Source organism: Geotrypetes seraphini, chromosome 1 (genome assembly GCF_902459505.1).
Source record: "Geotrypetes seraphini chromosome 1, aGeoSer1.1, whole genome shotgun sequence".
Classification (NCBI taxonomy): Eukaryota; Metazoa; Chordata; class Amphibia; order Gymnophiona; family Dermophiidae; genus Geotrypetes; species Geotrypetes seraphini.
Window position 1 is genome coordinate 134,962,432 of NC_047084.1, and position 20,540 is coordinate 134,982,971.

The 20,540-nt window shown below is 44.0% G+C and overlaps 2 protein-coding genes across 7 annotated transcripts in view; one reads left to right on the top strand and one right to left on the bottom strand.

Annotated features, from left to right (window-relative positions):
• MFSD8 (major facilitator superfamily domain containing 8) overlaps positions 1-189 on the bottom strand; it is a 52,304-nt gene extending 52,115 nt beyond the window's left edge. For both annotated transcript variants that reach the window (XM_033938997.1, XM_033938989.1), the window contains exon 1: positions 61-189. In XM_033938997.1, the coding sequence (XP_033794888.1) occupies positions 61-122 (62 nt within the window). In that variant the 5' untranslated portion in view covers positions 123-189. The remainder of the gene's footprint in view (positions 1-60) is intronic.
• The window catches only part of ABHD18 (abhydrolase domain containing 18), a 128,329-nt gene that overhangs the window by 3,393 nt on the left and 104,396 nt on the right, over positions 1-20,540 (top strand). Inside the window, exon 1 of one of the 5 annotated variants that reach the window (XM_033939039.1) lies at positions 115-212. The exons of 1 other annotated variant lie outside the window; for it this stretch is intronic. The gene's annotated coding sequence lies outside the window, so the exon portion shown is untranslated. Of the gene's footprint in view, positions 1-114; positions 213-254; positions 291-320; positions 455-488; positions 632-20,540 lie in introns of those variants that run through there. 3 more of the 5 variants (XM_033939029.1, XM_033939021.1, XM_033939017.1) reach the window with 3 other exon arrangements.

The following is a 20,540-nucleotide window of genomic DNA, read 5'->3' on the forward strand; positions in this document are numbered from 1 at the left end:
CCTTTCAGCGCTATAGAAATAATAAATAGCAGCAGTAGTAGTAGACGGGGCCAGCCTTACCTGTGGGCCGCGTCGCCCAGCAGCGGGGCGCTCTCATCCTCCCGCGCCTCGCGCCGCAGCATCTCACGCGCCGCACCGGCCAAAAACCCCCGCGAGCTTCGCTCCACAAGGTGCCAGAGAGCCAATAGGAAGCGGAGACGCTAAGACCAAAGGTAGGGGGGGGGGTTGTTTTCGGCGCACGCGCAGCAGCAGTTCTGAGGCAGAAGTCCCTCCTCCTCCAGCGCCGCCAGGTAACCGCAAAAGGGGCGGGAAAATGGCTGTAAGGCTCGCGCTTCGTTTCGGCCCTCTCTGTGATGGGTGCGTGGGAGGAGCGCGAGGCGACGCCGCTTCCAGTTAACCGGGCCGCGTCCTCCCCAACTATAGTAGCGCCCTGGTGCTGAGCGAGCCTCTCTGGGTGAGTGTACACCTCCGCGCCGCAGGTGGCGCCAGAGAAACGTCCGTCTCGGCTTTCTTTTGCTGGTCTCTCTCTCTCTCTGCTGACGCGCTGGAGCAGGGCAAAGGTCAGGGAATCGCTTCCGCCCCCTCCGAAGCGCAGCCGGGCCAGAAGGTCTCTCCCACCTTTGTGCTGACAGTAAGTAGAACACAAAGTCAAAAGGTTGCTTTGGGTTAGATCAGTGTCATTTGGAGAGGGAGAGCGAGTGCGAGTCATTCTTCGACCACAGACTACAAAACCTTCAAAAAAATACATAAAACCTATCTAACCAGGTTTATTTTTAAAAATCTGGGACCCTTATATACAAAAATTATCCACGAAAGGAAAAAGTATGATTCTTAATACTTTATATTAAATTTAAGTAAATGTTTTTAATATTTTTATTCATTTGATATTTAATGTCACCTTTCATTCTAGGGTAGGGAGGGAAATAGGAATGATGATTTTAATATATGTTAAATTACTTGAAATGTATTTTTGTTTAATTCATTTATTATAATATAATAATATTAAACAATCTAAAGTAATTGTTATAAATGAAATAAATAGAATGAAGGGGGAGAAGGTTAAGTGGGATATAGGAAAAAATAGATTAGGTATATAGAAATATATTTTGGAGGAATGATAAAATATGTATGCAAATGTATTATTATGAATGTAATTGTAATGAATATATCTTTGTATCATATTATTGTGTATTTATTTGATTCCTTCAATAAAATGTTATAACATAAAAAAACAACTATCTAACATGGCCAGTTCCTTCCCAAACTCCACCTACCACACACTCCACCCATATCTAATCTAAAATGTTTCTAATTACAATTCTTGTAACCTCCTGACAACTCTTGTGTAATCCGCCTTGAACCGCAAGGTAATGGCGGAATAGAATCACTAATGTAATGTAATTCTCCAGTGTCTTAATTAATTTTGAAAATATTTTTCATGTCATTTGGTTTTGGATTTAGCTCAAGACTAGTTAGATCATAAGCCCTCCATGAGCAAGGAGTTACGTTTGTACCCGAGGCTATGGAGGGTTAAGTGACTTAATAATAATAACTTTATTTTTTCTATACCACTACAATCTTACGACTTCTAGGCGGTTTACACTGAAGAGAACTGGACAGTCAGCGAATTACAGAATACAAATAGTAAAAATACACATATTTCTCAAAGTTATCAGTATGGTGTTATTGATCTTGTCCAAGATCACAAGAAGCAGCACCAGGTTTTGAACCAGGCTTTTTATTTATTTATTCAATTTTCTATACCGGTTTCCCAGGGGAGCTCAGAACTGTTTACATTAATTTTATTCAGGTACTTGAGCATTTTTCCTGGTCTGTCCTGGCGGGCTCAGAATCTATGTAATGCACCTTGGGCAATGGGGGGATTACAAGGAGCAGCTTGGGTTTGAACCCACAACCTCAGGGTGCTGAGGCTGTAGCTTTAACCAATGCGCCACACTATTCCCCCTGCTGTAACCACTAGGTCACATTTTCCCTTCATTTTTTTCTCTGTTGATACAGTGGTACCTTGGAACAAACTTAATCTGTTCCAGAACTCAGTTCGAGTTCCAAGACAATTTGAAAACAATAGAAATGGCATTAATCCGCTCCTGGGTAACATAACATAGTAACATAGTAGATGACGGCAGATAATGACCCGAATGGTCCATCCAGTCTGCCCAACCTGATTCAATTTAAATTTTTTAAATTTCTTCTTCTTGGCTATTTCTGGGCAAGGAGCCAAAGCTCTACCCGGTACAGTGCTTGGGTTCTAACTGCCAAAATCTCCGTCAAAACCTTCACCCTTCCAGCCATTGAAGCCCTCCCCAGCCCATCCTCCCCCAAATGGCCATATACAGACACAGACTGTGCAAGTCTGCCAAGTACTGGCCTTAGTTCAATATTTAATATTATTTTCTGATTCTAGATCCTCTGTGTTCATCCTACGCTTCTTTGAACTCAGTCACTGTTTTCCTCTCCACCACCTCTCTCGGGAGCGCATTCCAGGCATCCACCACCCTCTTCATAAAGTAGAATGTCCTAACATTGCCTTTGAATCTACCATCCCTCAACCTCAAATTATGTCCTCTGGTTTTACCCTTTTCCTTTCTCTGGAAAATATTTTATTCTATGTTAATACCCTTCAAGTATCTGAACGTCTGAATCGTATCTCCCCTGTCCCTCCTTTCCTCTAGGGTACATGTATTCAGGGCTTCCAGTCTCTCCTCATACGTCTTCTGGCGCAAGCCTCCTATCATTTTCGTCGCCCTCCTCTGGACCGCTTCAAGTCTTCTTACGTCCTTCGCCAGATACAGTCTCCAAAACTGAACACAATACTCCAAGTGGGGCCTTACCAATGACCTGTACAGGGGCATCAACACCTTCCTTCTACTGACTAAGCCTCTCTTTATACAGCCCAGCATCCTTCTGGCAGCAGCCACTGCCTTGTCACACTGCTTTTGCGCCTTTAGATCTTCGGACACTATCACCCCAAGGTCCCTCTCCCCGTCCGTGCATATCAGCTTCTCTCCTCCCAGCATATATGGTTCCTTCCTATTATTAATCCCCAAATGCATTACTCTGTGTTTCTTTGCATTGAATTTTAGTTGCCAGGCATTAGACCATTCCTCTAACTTTTGCAGATCCTTTTTCATATTTTCCACTCCCCGGTGTCTACTCTGTTAGAAATTTTGGTATCATCTGCAAAAAGGCACACTTTTTTCTTTCTAACCCTTCAGCAATGTCACGGAGAGGGTGAGATCCAGAAGGCCTTAAGCATGTACAGATGCTCAAGGCCCAGCAGCAGCCCAGCAGAAAACCGGCGGCAGGCACTTTCTAACACTGGCGGAGCACTGGTAAGGACAGGGCTGGTCAGTGGGGGGAGGAGGCGATCGCGAAGGGAGGGAGCAGCGCCGGTGGCCTTGTGGAGAGCAATACTGTTGGTTCCCGGGTTCGGTGCAAGGCATTCAGATTCCAAAGCAGAGTTCGGATTCTGGGGCAAAATTTACTTGAATTTTTAGTTCGGATTCCAAGTTGTTGGAGTTCTGGGGCGTTCGGATTCCGAGGTACTACTGTATTCCTGTGTATAATACTATTACTTAGTGACATAGTAAAGGGGGGTATAGACCGCCCTGGGTGCTATCTTCGCAGATGCCTGGCGCCTCTCTGTGTACCTCTTTAAATGTTCGCCGGAACGAGCAACATCTTCCACTTGCTGCTCGTGCTGGCTTCAGCTCCCATCAGACATCATGTCCTGGTCATGGGACCAGGATGTGACGTTAGAAGGGAGCCGAGGCCAGTGCGAATAACAACTAGAAGATGATGACCATGCCAGCGAACATTTCAAGAAGTGGGCAGGGGGGTGCTCAAGTGGCACAGCAATGCTAGTCGCCAACATTCCTCGCTACACCACGGCAGCTGGGCTTCAACGCCAAGAAATGTAAGGTCATGCATCTCGGTAACGGAAATCCTTGCAGAACTTACACCCTGAATGGAGAAACTTTAACCAGGACTATGGCAGAACGAGACTTCGGAGTAATCATCAGTGCTGACATGAAAGCAGCCACTCAAGTGGAGAAGGCTTCATCTAAAGGCCGGCAGATGATAGGTTGTATCAAGAGAAGCTTCGTCAACAGGAAACCTGAAGTCATGATGCCATTGTACAGAGCCATGGTGAGACCTCATCTGGAATACTGTGTGCAATTCTGGAGGCCACATTACCGTAAGGATGTGCTCAGAATTGAATCGGTTCAGCGGATGGCCACCAGGATGGTCTCGGGGCTAAAGGGTCTCCCGTACGAAGAAAGACTGAGCAAATTGCAGCTCTACACTCTCGAAGAGCGTAGGGAGAGGGGAGACATGATTGAGACATTTAAGTACATCACGGGACGGATCGAGGTGGAAGATGATATCTTTCTTCTCAAGGGACCCTCGACCACAAGAGGACATCCGCTCAAACTCAAGGGAGGGAAGTTTCGTGGAGATGCCAGGAAGTACTTCTTCACGGAGAGAGTGATTGAGCATTGGAACAAGCTTCCAGTGCAGGTGGTCGAGGCACGCAGCATCCTAGACTTCAAGAACAAATGGGATACCTATGTGGGATCCCTACGAGGTCATGCTAAGGGATAGGGTCACTAGGACTTGAATGAGCGGGTCAGTAGAGTGACAGTATAATTACAATTATACTTTAGGGGGTCAGTAGACTTAAGAGGGTGGGTAAATAGTGTGGGCAGACTTGATGGGCTATAGCCTTTATCTGCCGTCATCTTTCTATGTTTCTATCTTTTATCACTCTTATACAGAGCACTGTACACAAACACATAAGAGAATGATTAGGTGAATAAAAGTACTGTTTGCGCTGAATAAATTACATACTCCAGCAATGTTCTTTTGGTTAGTTTCAATCTTATTTCATTAGTAATTTTCCCTAGCAACAATATAATGACTTGGCTATCGCAGTGCTTTTTGTTTCACTCCTGTCAGCATTTACATTTAGACTAGCTAAGATCATCATTTATTTCAATGCATTAGACTTCTTGTAACAATGTTAGCTTAGAGCACACTGACCTGTTCCCTGTTTTAGAACGTAGGTGCTTCCTTTATTCTGATACTGGACATCAGTCCTAACCCCGGTTCTCCCAATCATCCCTCAGCCTACTCAAGGGAATCACTGCAATTTATTTCTGTTCCTCTCCCCCAATTTCTCCCTACCCTTCTCATGCGCCCTGTGGAACGCCCGCTCCGTCTCCAACAAACTTACCTTCATCCATGACCTCTTTATTTCTAGAAAGCGCCAGCTGCTATCATTAACTAAAACTTGGATCTTTCCCTGAAGACTCTGCTTCAGCTGCCGCCCTGTGGCATGGGGAGGGTACCTTTTCTCACACATGCCTCACTCAGATGGTCATGGAGGCGGTTTTGGACTCTTACTCTTCACCATCTTATAAATATCAATCCCTTCTGCCTCAGTCTCACTGTTCTCCTTCCTTTGAAGTTCACTCCATTTGTTTATTCGTTTCTCTAGCTCTCAGAGTAGCAGTCATTTACTGACCCACTGATAAGTCCTTCTCCTCCTTCCTCACTGACTTTGACTTCTGGCTGTCCTTCATTCTTGAACCCTCATCTCCCTCTCTTATCCTCGGCAACTTAGGGTTTTAAACTTTCCTATAGATCCAGGAATCCTCCCTATGGACATGTTTAAAAAAATACCTTGTTGAAGTTCTGCACTTTTCCTATGACATGATTCCTCTTTTTTTTAAAAAATTCTTTACTTATTTTAAAACATACACAAAGTGCATTAAAAAATACAACAATTAGTACAATACAACAGTACTTATAACTAACAAATAGTAATATAAATACCTTCTCCCCCCCCCCCCCACCCATCCCGGATGTGTATAAACCTCTATGAAAAATGGAAGGCATTGTATTAGTGAATGGTTGTTACAAAATTTGCTAATGGGCCCCAAATTTCATTACATTTTTTACAATGACCAGTTAATTCCTAATTCATATGTTCATATCGATAGAATAAGCACAGGGATTCCCACCAAGAGATACGATTCAGTCTATCCCAATTCTTCCAATTTTTGGTGATCATCTGTATAGCAATCGCAGTCATGACAAGAAATAGTCTATTCTTAGCTGCAGAAATTGGGAGACTTGGATTGTAATATAGTTCCGAATAGAACAATATCATATGACACTGGACTGTTCCCTCTAAGCTGAGCAGGAGTCCTCCACCCACAGTCTCACCAATAGAGGGTGCTGTTTTACTGTCACATTTTTCAATTGTGAGGGACATGCAAGTTCTGCAGGACTCCAGGGAACATACCTGTCCTTAGTGACTGAAAATATTCCACCCCCTAGTGGTAGCAATGCAGCTGGAGGACACCTGCTCAGCTTAGAGGGAACACAAAGGGGCAATAGTACAACAAGAGATCCATTGTCCCTATTTCAAGATGACAGTGCCAGCATCTATGAGACTTTGAACTATCTAACTTCTGCAAATGAACAGGGGTCCAAAAAATCCTCTATAATAGAAAAAAACAGGTTTGTCTCTTAGATGCTGATGCTGTACGTCTCATCCTCTAAGACCAAATCCGTGGCCATTGAGTAGCAGAAATCTCTTGCTTTATCTCAATGCTCCAAATATCCCTTAGGCTCGTTTTTGGTTTCTTGTTCAATTATTCCGATATTAATTTATACCAGTGTTCTTCAATCGCCGGTCCGAAGAAATTTTCTGCCGGTACACAGGGCCAGCATGTCCATCGGGCCCAAGACAGTGTTCTTCAGCTGCCGGTCTACAGTGCGATCAACGCGGTGTCTTTAGGCTGGCTCCCTGAATGCTAAAGTCCACAAAGCTGTGGGAAAAGGCTCCTATGCGCATCCTGCGCCTGAACCAGAAGCCTTCTCTCCGACATCACAATGTTGGAGGGAAGGCTTCCAGATGAGGCATGGGATGCACACGAGAAGCCGCTGCCCACAGCTTTGTGCACTGCAGCACTCAGGAAGAGGGAGCCGGCCCTAAGCCGCCATGTTGATCGCACCGTGGACCAGCTGAAGATAACACCAGGGGGCAGGTCAGAAGGCAAAGCACAGCATGGAGGGAGAGAGACAACAGCGGTAGGGGGAATGCTTTTTTTTAAATTTAGTGATTGATTTACACCTGATGTCTGTTCAGGAAGAAATGCATTTGTTTCTTTTCCTTTTGGGTTGTACTGCTTGCAGAGTCTTGCATCTTAGGGTTTGTTTGTAAATATTAGTACTTTTAGTTTTTGGTCCTGCATTTGCATGGGGTTATCTGTTTTCTGGTAGGAATGAAGGTTCTCAGCAAGGCTTATGAGCAAAAACCAGTTCCTTAACATCAGCTAAAACAAAACTCAGCATAGAGTACTCCCCCGAAATTCACCCGCATATTTCAAAAAACAGCAAATGTGGTTTGAAGTAAAGGCTGCTTTGTTTACCTCATTGGAATGACTACGAGACAGCATTGTATGTTCCAAAAACAGACAATATTTGTTTATTGTTAGTATAAAAACTTACAGATGCAGGGGTGACCTTCCAGCAGCCCAGCTACAACTGGTTCCCATAGGCAAATGTCAAGCATGTTTTTTTTTTAAATTCTGTCTTGGTATCAGTCACCTACGTCTTCTGCAGAGGATGTTGCTCATTATAAATGGTTTATGGCTTTCCAGGGTGCCTTGCATCTGTGAAGTCACTGATAACAGCTCAGCAGAGCCTTAGAGAAGTATCCTCCCAGCAGGGAATGGAGGCAAAAACTTTGTAGCAGAGGTCAGCTGGGTTAGCATTTCAAAGGATACATATGTTCACAGATAGCAAAGTACAGGCTATTCCATCTGGTTAGCTTGTAAAGAAAGGCTGTTTTAGACTGTGGGAAAATATGTGTTAAAATGGCTGTAGTGTCCAGCATACACAAGGTAGTCCAGTATGTCCAGGTTATCCATCTCAGGTTCTTCGCCTATCAAAAGGCAGGAGAGGCCAGCTGGAGCGCCGGCGGGTGAAGAAAATCATTTGCGGTCTGCTCCGACCACCTCTTCCTGTAGTAAAGTCGGGCTGCACCAATCAGGAGCTGCTTTGACACGCAGCCTCCTGATTGGTGTAGCCTAGGGGTGCCCACACTTTTTTGGCTTGCAAGCTACTTTTCAAATGACCAAGTCAAAATGATCTACCAACAATAAAAATACTAAACACATACCCCCTCTTTTACTATGGTGCACTAGCCGGTTTAGCGCGTGCTAATGCGCCCATTATATTCTATGGATGTATTAGCATTTAGCGCGCCTTAGTAAAAGACCCCCCATATTTATTTATTATATATACTGTGTGCACCTCTTCTGTCCTCCAGAGACCTCATTCCATTCCCCCAACCAACATCTCTCTCTGTCCCTCCAGAAGTCCAACTTTTCTTCCTCTCTCCTCCACCCCTATTGGAAACATGTCTCCCTCTCTCTTCCTCCTCTGTTATGATTGTGCATCCCTCTGTTCTTCCTCAGGTCTTTCTCCCTCTGTCTGCACCTTCCATAGTCCAACATCTGCCCCCTCTCTTCTGCCTCCCCTTTGTTTCAGGTTTCTCCTTCTCTCTATCTTTCTTCTGCTAACATTTTGAATCCTCCCACCTTTGGTTCAGGTCTTTGTCTCTCTCACTCTGTCTTCCCCCCTCCCCAAGGTCTGGCATCTCTCTTTCCTCGGTTCAGGATGTTTTCCCCTCTCTGACCCCTCTAGTAGTCTAGGATCTGCCCTGTCTTCCCCCTCCCTTTTGGTCTAAGGCTGCTTTCCCTAGCAACAGCAGCAGATAAATCCAGAGACCAATGGGATAGCTCACATCTACCAGCAGGCGGAGATAGAGAAACTGATTAACAGGTGGTCCTATTGGCTGGCACTCCTCCTGTATCTCCAGTATTCTCTATCTCCCAGCAGGAAAAGGTCGCTATTCAACTAGCTCCTGAATTCTGGCTATGGCTGGAACTTTATTTTCTCCTGTTGAGGTTTCTCTTCAGGGAGACTGCCATTCTGTTTCTCCTGTTGAGGTTTCTCTTCAGCGAGACTGCCATTCTGTTTCTCCTGTTGAGGTTTCTCTTCAGCGAGACTGCCATTCTGTTTCTCCTGTTGAGGTTTCTCTTCAGCGAGACTGCCATTCTGTTTCTCCTGTTGAGGTTTCTCTTCAGCGAGACTGCCATTCTGTTTCTCCTGTTGAGGTTTCTCTTCAGTGAGACTGCCATTCTGTTTCTCCTGTTGAGATTTTTCTCTTCAGTGAGACAGGGGTGTCCGGCTGAACGGTGCCGGCTTTAGAGGTTACACTTGGGCCCCCCCCTTGTCCCTGCCTCACCCTCCCTCCATTGCTAGAGGGTCTGACTGGGTCTCAAATTTTTTCTTCTTTCCCTTCTCTGTAAAAAAAAAAAAAAAAAAGACACCACAGTTGTTACATTCTGCCATGCTTTTGCTGCAAACTGGCTTCAACCGGCCCTAACAACAAGCTGTGAGTATGTCTGGCTTTTACAGTTGTTTGAACTTAGGTTCTGTTTGGGAGTCTTAGTACTGTGGGTTCGGTCATCATACATTTAAGGTATGGATATTTTATTGAGGCTAAGTTTTATGACTAGAAATCCATGGAGGGAGCCAGGACTTCCTGCCCTTTGCATGCACGCGCTTGGTTTCCTTGTTGGTTACAGCGCAGCAGTAGCAATGCAATTTCATGCTCGTACTTGTTCTCTTTGTTGGGTTTCAGTGCAGCAGTAGTCCTGTTTATTCTGAGGCTCTCTTTCATCAGTGTTTGTCACGGCCATGTGCAGCTGATTGTGCAGGTGCCGGTTTATAGCAGCGCGCATGAGATGGGATATGTTTTTTCCGGCGCTGTGGGCCGTTCTTCTGGTTATTCCCTGAGTCTGATTTTCTTTCTATGCAACCCGCAGCAGGGTAAATTTTGCAGGGCTCGAATCCGACTAGGTTTCTAGGAGCGTTGATGCAGCGGCCACGTGTCAGCGAGAATCAGGCGTGCGCATGGGTCTCCGGCAATGGCGGGAGAGCTGCAGCGTTCCGGTAGTTTGTTTCCAGCTGACTTTGGTCAGGGTATGCCGGGGCTTCTCTCCTTTCCGGTTCAGACAAGTTGCATGTGTTTCACCAGCTTTGGGACAAGCTTGGGCAGCTTTATATGTCTATGTCTGTGTTCCTGCTGTACTCCCTTGAAGGAAGCTGCTTGTTTAATCGGACTCTGGGGTTAGCACTCAAGGGGTTTACCAGAGAGACTCTGACCTGTGCTAGGTCACCCAGTCTCGGTTTGTCTCCAGACTGGGGCAACATAAGGCAACTCACGGCACAGTGAGATCAGCAGTAAGATAGTGCCCTGTATTTCACACAGGTATCTCATTGTCTCTCTTGGGGTCCCTGCAGATTGAGCCTTTGTCTATTGGTAACTGTCCTTGTTTGGGCCTCTGTGCTGAGCTGCATGTGTCTAGTAGTGGCACAGGATATTTATGCCTAAAGGTAGTACAAGCAGTTTCCAAGTTCGGGCTGTCTCTATGGGCATAATGACACTGCGCATATTCCTGCGGCCAGGACTCTCTTCTCTATTTCTGAGGGGGCCTGGACTTCAGATTTCCATGCTTATCACGCTGGTTTCTCCTGTCACCATTTTCTCATGACACATGCTAGACGGGCCCCTCGACCAGACAGAAAGGGCTGTACAGCTCCTTTTAACCAGGAGCCAGTTACCTATTCTATCAAACCCACGGAGGATCACGCACTATGTGGCTGTTAGCCTCATCCCTGAAGCTCTCATTAACGATGTGAGCTTTGTCTGATACCTGTAAGGATGCTGTTGTTTTCCACGGGGCGGTAGCTGCAGCATCTTGATTGAGTCTAGTACGTATTCACTTTAAAGGACATACGTATTTCGCTCAAGTTGCATGGGGTTAGTACTGTTTTCATGGTTCCAGTATATTCCTCTTTACATTGTGAACCTTGATTTTTCCTAGGAGAATCTTCTTGCAGATCCTACAGTCTTATTCTGCCATTTCCTGACCTTCTGCCCTTCATTCTGAGGGGATCTTGACTTCTTCCAATGACTCTTCAGGCTTTCTCATGAGGGAGAAGACACTATAATGTCAGGTCAGAAGGCTGTGAAGATTTTTCAGGATGCTTGCATCTTTACATTCTCCTCAGGTTTTCCAGTTCGTTCTTGGAGTCTCTATGTTTTGTGTTTCCCTTTTCAGTGTTACTGGTCCTCAGGACGGTTCTTGTAGTTCTTTGGGAACTAAGGGACGTTGTTCCACTTACTGCATGGTGCCCGAGATAGGGGGCATTGGGCAGGCTGGATCCCATTCTGCTGAATTAGTTTCTCGGGGTTACACATTTCTGCAGACAACCTGGGAGTATATTTACATTTTCTCTATGGACTCCGAATCGGCACTTGGTTTGCCTGCCTCTCTTGGAACGGCGCTTTCGGTTTTGGCACATGCCATTTTGCCTACCCAAGGCTTCACGAACGTTTTAGGTGATGTGGGCGGTGGTACCGTTTTGGCGCTACCAAGCGATTCATCTAATTTCTTCTTGACTGCCTGCTTGATTCGGACGACTTCCAGTCGGGCCTTTTGACTGACATGAAAAGGGTGATATCTTTTCCTCAGTTCTTTACACGTGCATCTTTGAATTTGCACAGCACTCTTTTCTCCTGTACTATTTATAGGTATATCGGGGTGATGTTTTTATTCATATAGGAGAGATATGTGTTTCTTTCCGGAGACTTGGGCGTGGGGTCTCGGTCTCAGATTGGTATTCTTCTTCGCTTACCATGACCAAGAGTATGGGATTCTGTATAGTTTCTGGGATCCATATTGCTGACTCCACTGGGGACTTCGGCTTGCTTTCCCCTTCTTACGCTACAGCAGTCGCTTTTGTTCCGGTGGTTCCCGGTATCTCAGGGCACCAATTATTTGGTATGCTCCTCCTGCATCACTCTGTATGATTTGGTGGCTCAGCGCGATTTCTCTTTTCAAGGCATGCCTCGGTCTGTGCTGGACTATCTCATGACCACCGACCATCCAGGGCTATCGGGTTTGGGGGCTCCGTGGCTTCCATCCTCAGCTCCTGGAGTCTGGTCTTCAGAAGCGACTCAGTACTTGTTCATTCTTCTGCTCTTGAGCAGGGTCAGGCTACCTTTCTGGAGCTTCAGATCATTCTTCCGGATTGCCGCTGAGGGTCCTTTTGGTCAGTATTAGGATGGGGGTATTTCTCTACTGCTTGGGCAGTAAGTGTTGTACTCATTGGCAGGTGAAGTTGTTCTGCTTCAATGGGTGGACTCTCATCTTCGTCTTCTGTTGGCAGATCCTTTTATGGATCAGGATAAGAGTTTGGATAGACTTTCTCTCTGCGGAATCTGAGCATGGCCCATTTCTTGTATGTTACAGTGTACAGCGCTGTGTACGCTCTGGAAAGTGTGCATGTTAGTAATAGTGTAATCTTCTGCATCCTGGATATTGAGATTTGTGGCTCAAGCATTCTAGCTCTTTTTATGGAAGTGAGATCTGCTTGACCTAGACCTCATGGCCTCGTCTCTCAATTCTAAGCTTCCTAGCTTCTTCGGCGGGCCCAGGGAGTGGGAGTTAGAGGGGGTAGCTGCATGGCTCCTTTCTCGCTTCTGCCTTCTCTTTTTCAGTGTTTTCCGCTGGCTGATGATGGCTTGGATTTGCCACCTCGAGCTCGCTTTCCGGGCACAGTATTTGTAGAATCTCTGGATTGGCGGCGCCATCCTTACTTTGCGGATTTGATGAGTCTTTCGACAGCCGGACTAAGAAGTTTTCTGGTATCTCCGGCTTTGCTCGCCTAGGGTCCGTTCAACATGGATATTTGTACTACTTTAGTATTACGACCTAGTTTTTTGAAAAATCTTGGCTGACGTGTAAGGATTATGTGAAGCAGGTTGTTTCTTCTCTTATCCAGGTGCTACGGACGTCTTCTCCTGTGGCTTCTGCTTCCTTTTGGAGGTTTTTCCTTTCTTGGGTGCTTCTTAACGTTTGAACCACTCCAGAGTTCCTTTTTGGCACAGGTGTATTGCCGAGGGCTTAGCGTTCAATTCCCTTCAGCTTCTAGTGCCATTCTTAGCTTGTTACAAGGGCTAGGTATATTGCTCTTCGCTTACTTCTCAGCTTCATGTAGTTCAGTTCCTAAACAGAGTGCGGTATATTCATGCGCCTCTTAGAAAGCCCGGTTTGGAGTACAATCTTCACGTACTTCTTCTCAGTTTACCGAAGGCTTCATTTCATCCTTGTCTTTTGGGACTCTAAAGGGCTGTACCGTTGAACATGGGGTTTCTTGTGCTTCAGCTCTGCAGTTTTCTATGTTGCAGGCCTTGTTCAATGGGGATTCCTATTTCTGATTTCTGAAATATGGGGTATCAGTTCGGATGGTACCGTTATTTCTTTCTAGGGGGGTGTCATCCTTTCTTTTATGTCATGCTCGCTTTTCCTTCCTTCTTCCTGGGAGGAGAAATTGGGAGCAGTACTTTTATTCACTGCATTTTTTGATATGTACGTAGCGTTCTCTGTGAGCTTGGTTTCTAACAACTTTTAGTTGTTTATATCTCCTTTTTGTATTCTTCAAGGGACGCCTCAAACGTTTGGCGGCGTCTGAAGCCTCCATAGCTCAATGGGTCCAGGAGGACATTCTTTATGCTTGCTTGCTGGCAGGGAAGCGGTTGGCGAAAGAATTTCATGACCATTCCACTGGAGCGATGGCTACTTAATTGGTCTTCCGAGAGTGCTTTCTCTCCGCATTTCTGCTTGGATGTGGGAGCGCATGCGGTAGGGGCGTTTTGTGCTTCGGTTGTTGTGGAGGCGGCGTTTGCTTCCCACCCAGATTGAGGATTGCTTTGCTACATCCCATTGGTCTCTGGATTCATCTGCTGCTTTTGCTAGGGAAGGAAAAATTATGTTCTTACCTGTTTATTTTCTTTCCCTTAGACGCAGCAGATGAATCCAGAGCCCCACCCTTTCTGGATATTGTCTCTCGGTTTTTTCTTTTGCAACTTTCGCAGTTTGTTATTATGGCAGGTTGTTTTCTCTATTATTGCATTTTGAGATTTGTTATGGGAAAGAAGTTTTTTACATGCTATGCCTATTGCTGGTTACGTGTGCTTGGGCAAGGAGCTATACTGATGAGACAGGAGGAGTGCCAGCCAATAGGACCACCTGTTAATCAGTTTCTCTATCTCCGCCTGCTGGTAGATGTGAGCTATCCCATTGGTTTCATCTGCTGCGTCTAAGGGAAAGAAAATTAACAGGTAAGAACATAATTTTTCCTTCCCTCTCCCCTTCTTAAGGTCCTTTTGTCTTCACCCACCGATCCAGCGTCTCTAAAGCAACCCCCATCTCACTGGGGCCCTCGCGATGAGCACAGCCTTACCTCCGCTGCTTCCCGCTCACAGTGACAGTCGGGACCTCAGACCTCTTGATTGCAACTGTCCTCGTCTCCGTTCTTCCTTCTGGGCCTATTACAGTTGAAAGTTAATTACGGCAGCCGTCAGAGCAAACATAGCAGGCTTCCGTTGGCCTCTGTATCACGTTCTCTCTGCAGCAGCCCCGCACCTCCTCTAACGTTGAGGGCGGGACCACGGCAGAGGGAACGTGCTACAGAGGCCATTGGCAGCCTGCTATGTTTGCTCTGCAGGCTGCCGTAATGAACTTCAACTGTGATAGGTCCAGAGGGAAGAACGTAGGATGCTGAGGGGGGAAGCTTGTCATCTGAGCGCAGAGCGAATAGAATGTTAGGAATGATTAAGAAGAGGATCACGAACAGATCGGAGAAGGTTATCATGCCGCTGTACCAGGCCATGATATGCTCTCACCTGGAGTACTGCGTCCAGCACTGGTCGCCGTACATGAAGAAGGACACGGTACTACTCGATAGGGTTCAGAGAAGAGTGACTAAAATGGTAAAGGGGCTAGAGGAGTTGCCGTGCAGCGATAGATTAGAGAAACTGGACCTCTTCTCCCTTGAAAAGAGGAGACTGATAGGGGACATTATAGAAACATTTAAGATAACTGAAGGGAATAGACTTAGTAGATAAAGACAGGTTGTTCACCCTCTCCAAGGTAGGGAGAACGAGAGGGCACTCTCTAAAGTTAAAAGGGGATAGATTCTGTACAAATGTAAGGAAGCTCTTCTTCACTCAGAGAGTGGTGGAAAACTGGAATGCTCTTCCGGATGATGTTATAGGGGAAAACGCCGTCCAGGGATTCAAGACAAAATTAGACAAGTTCCTGCTGAACCGGAGCGTACGCAGGTAGGGCTGGTCTCAGACAGGGCACTGGTCTTTGACCTGTGGGCCGCGGATCACTGTTCTAGCCCATCAACGGTAATTCTTATGTTCCCTAGACAAAACGTCCACCCCATACATGGATCTACTAGCCTGCCAACTTTCATGCACCACACTAAAAGGATCCATAACACGCATTCTCTGCTACGTAACACCAGGGAATTGGAATACAGCAAGACCAGAATTAAACTCACTAATGGCAACTTACAACCTAATCCTAGGAGATCTAAATATCCATCTCGAAGACCATACCTGTAAGCAAGTAGAAAACCTACTATCTTACCTCGAACCTTAACCTACAAGATCTTAGACCCTCAAACCACACACAAGAAAGGTCACCAACTAAACATTACAGCCTTCATGACCCAACAGCCCATTCTACCAGAGATTCAAACCTCAAATGGAAAATGGTCCAGATCTATCTGTTCAGACCATTACATATTCACCTTCAATATCAACAAAAATCCCAAAGCCTAACCTATAAATCACGTACATATATCGACCCCCTCCAAATTCTGGAATAAAACAGACGCTACAATCCAAAAATATGATCCCAAAGACTTCATCTCACAATGGTGCAATACAATTACAACTACCCTAGACGAGCTAGCCCCAATACAAACAAAAACCAGGATCAGCAGACAATCAGACAAATGGTTCGACAACAAACTACTCCTACTCAAAAAACAATGTAGACGACTAGAAAGAAAACGGATAAAAAGTAACCAAGAGCAGCATGGAAAAAACTAAACTAACAATACAAACTAAAAGAAAAAAGAAAGACATACTACACAAATCAAATAGGCATAGAAGCCCAAGACACAAAAAAAATTATTCCAATAACTAAAAGAACTCAGACACCAAACCCTACCGAGCCAAAAACGACAACCCTCCCCCTTCCACCATCCTTTTAGCTGAATACTTTAAAAACAAAATTACAACTGTCAGGACAAACTTTGCAGGAACCCCAACCTACCTAGAAGAGATCACAATGCCCCCCACAGAAAAAGAATTAGCTGCAGCAGATAAAACCTGGTCCCTCTTCTCCACAATACAATGGTCCGACCTTAACAAACTCTATTAAAAAATACGGCCACCTCAACCAATGCCTTCCATATCTATTAAAAACCTCCAGCCTAAAATTCCACACTCTTCTCATGCAATGGATACAAACCATGCTCAAAGATGGCCTTTTCCCACAAGACCTCTCAAAAATCATTGTCACCCCGATCTTAAAAGACCCAAAAGGAGCAACAGATCAACCATCCAGCTACAGACCCATAACCTCAATTCCACTATATGTCAAGCTAATGGAAGGCCTCATAGCTAAACTCCTCACCAACTACCTAGAAAACCACAATTTGCTCCACCCTACATAGTCTGGATTCAGAACCAACTTCAGCACTGAGACACTACTAGACTACCTTCTGGACACAGCTAGACAACACCTCAGCATAGGCAAAAAAATGCTGATTATTCAACTAGATCTCACCGCAGCATTTGACCACGACATCCTGCTACAAATACTAGATACAATAGGAATGGCAGGCAAAGTACACACATGGTTTCAAGGATTCCTACAATCCAGGACCTACAGAGTAAAGACAAACAAAGAAAAATCAGAACCATGGTCCAACCCCTGTGGCGTATCCCAAGGATCGCCATTATCCCCAACACTCTTCAATCTCTACATTGCATCCCTCGGCACCTGCCTAGACAAAATAGGCTTAACCTCCTATTGCTATGCAGACAACATCACCATTCTCCTTCCTTTTGATCAGCCAATGCCCACCATGACAGACACACTACACAGAACTCTAGAAACAGTGGCAACATGGATGAAAAACCACAAACTAAAACTGAACCCAGACAAAACAAAATTCATACTTCTCAAAAAAAAAAAATAAAACCCCAACCATAACAAACCTAGTAATAACATACTCCATTCAACCCGCTCTAAAACTTCTGGGAATGACAATAGACAGATGCTGCACCATGCAACCACAAATCAACAAAATAATATAGAAATCATTTGTGGTCATGAGAAACTTAAGGCAAGTTCGAAAATTCTTCAACAGAAAACAATTCCAGTTCATGGTCCAGTCCCTAGTCCTAGGTCTCCTTGATTACTGCAACATCCTAAATCTCCCCTGCCCCGCAACAATGATAAAACTACAAACAGTACAAAACACAACCCTGAGACTAATCTATTCACTAAGAAAACACGACCACATCACCGAGGCATACTATTCAAGAAATCCATGAAGACTAACTAACACCGTGTGAAACATTTCAATCCTCTGAAGCAACCCGCTCTACTCTGTAACACCTCTGGACATGTCCAAAAATCCTCTTCTGTAATCCGCCTTGCAAGGTAATGGCAAAATAAAAATTACTAATGTAATGTAAATGACACCTAAATAGTGCTGAGTGCCGCTGAATGAGATTCTACAAAGGACGTCCAAATGGTGCCTAACTTTAGACATTCTTTGCAGAATCAGGGCCTTTATGTGGGGTGCCGCAGGGATCATCACTTTCAGCACTGCTTTTAAATGTTTATATGTCTTTGATAGGAAAGATTTTTGAGGAGCTAAATGTTTATTTTTTTTTTTTTTTGCTTTCTGGTTTAAGTTTTTTTTTATTGAATTTTTTTTTTCCATTTAACAACAAGTGTCATAAATTTTCATACAATTATCTTAACAATACACTTGATATTTTTATAATATATTTTATATATAACATTTCTTGTCTTATTTTTCTTATGGTTTTATATATCATATAATTGTAATTATTTTTCTTATAAAGTTATACAATATATATATATGTTTATTATAGGCTGTATGTGGACAATGTGCAATTTTTTTCCAGTTGTGACATGGGATAGTAAATTTGGTAAGAGATTTGAATAATTGTATGAAGGCAATTTAGAAATAAGTGATAAATTTGTTTCTATCTTTAAACGTAGCAAAAACAGAAGTTTTGATTATAGGGAAAAATGAAATAAAGAATTGGCCTGAGGTGGTACAATTAAGGAATCATGTGATTATGGAAATAGAGGAGCTGCGATTGTTGGGAGTTGTATTAGATAGTCAACTAACAATGTAGGCCCAAATTACACGGGTTATTCAAACAGTATTCTCTCAATTACATTTTTTTAAGAAGACTGAAATCTTTGATGTAGATTTCAGTGATTTTAGAGATGTTTTGCAAAGCCTAAATAGAATTGATTATTGTAATGTGTCCAAGCCAGGCTGAGGACTTGAACATCGAGGCCAAAAGAATTGCCAGAATGGATTCTTTCTCCCACATGAATGGGCTAGAGACTCCGTTCTGTGAATTCAAATAACAGACATGAGGAAAAGCCATGTAATAAACAATTAGAATTTATTAACAGTGCTCCTATTGTCTGGGAAGAGCAAGACCTCACAATTTCAGTGCTCTTCAAAGGGAGAAAGCAAGGACAAACAGATTTATACCCTATGTGACATCATTTGTAATAATTATCATGCTTTTAGAATACAGTGGCACAGTTGATCACATGACTTCCTTTCCAAAAATGCCTTATGTCAATTTTACATTTAAATCCTTAATTTTAATGTGAAGTCCATTCTGTTAAGTTTTTAAACCCAGTAGGTAGCAGTGTTTCACTTTTTTCTTTTTTCTTTTTTTTTTTCAAATTCTTTATTCATTTTTCCATCTTACATCAAGTACACAATATTACATCGGTTAAAACTTGTACAGTGGTGCCTCGCATAACGGACGCCTCGCACAGCGAACGCTGCGCATAACGAACTTTTTGTCTTGCTCCCTATAACGAACTTCGTTTCACACAACGAAGTCGCCCGAGGGGCCCGGGGAGGGGGCGGAACTACTCTCGCCGCTTCCTAATGTGAGCCGGGAACAGCAGCACCCTCCTGTCTGAATGCAGTGTTCCATCATCTCCCTCCACCTTACCTTAGATGCCGAGTTTTCCGGCTTTCTTTTTCGGCCAGCCACACACTTTCAAAGAGCAGCACATGCGCGCATGCTCTGTTGTTCAATCTTCTCCTCTGACGCAACCGGAAACCGGAAGTTGCAGGAGAGGAGAACATTGATCAACTCCAGCAGCTGCGCGTGCACAGCTTTTTGAAAGCGTGCGGCTGGGTGAAAAAGAAAGCTGGCAAACTCTGCATATAAGGTGAGGTGGAGGGAGGGAAATGTAGGGCTGCAGAACGAATTATTTTGTTTTACATGTATTCTTATGGGAAAACAGGGCTGCAGAACGAATTATTTTGTTTTACATGTATTCTTATGGGAAAACGCGTTTCACACAACGAACTTTTCGCATAACAAACTTGCTCCTGGAATGAATTAAGTTCGTTGTGTGAGGCACCACTGTATATATCACTTGAAATTCTTTCTAATATCTTAAATACATAAAATTATACCCTCCCCACCCACCCTTCTCACACATATCTTAATCAAAAATATCGTATAAATATTATATTATTTTCTATTGATTAAACCTTTAATAAAACTTAATACCATCCCTCCTCCCCCTTATGTATAAATGTACTTTCAGTGGAAAATGGTGTCTAATCATTGCAATATTTTGCCAATGGCCCCCCAATTTTTTAAAATTATTATAATTCCCTTTTTGTATGGCAATTGTTTCTATTTTGTAAATGTGGCACAATGAATTCCACCAGAAGGTATAGTTAAGTCTACTGTAATTTTTCCAATTACTGGTGATATGTTGTATGGCGACTCCTGTCATAATCAATAAAAGTTTATTATTGCTTGATGAAATTTGACTTTTTGTTCTCATTGACATACCGAACATAATTATATCATATGATAATGCTACATGGTTTTCTAGTAAACAATTAATTTGAGACCAAATTGATTTCCAAAGGCCATGATACAGGGACAGTAGAATATTAAATGATCCAAAGTCCCTGCTTCCAGATTACAATGCCAGTATCTGTTAGAGTAGTCTAACTTTTGTAATCTAACCGGGGTCCAAAATGCTCTATGTAAAAGGAAAAAACAAGTTTTTCTCATAGATGCGGACACCGTACATCTCATTCTCTAAGACCAAACTCGTGGCCATTGAGACGCAGTAATTTATCTCAATGCTCCAAATGTCCCCAAGTCCATTTTTAGGTTTTTTATTTACAAATCCGCTTATCAATTTATACCACTGTGCGGTCTGGTGTCCCAAGAAGTCCAC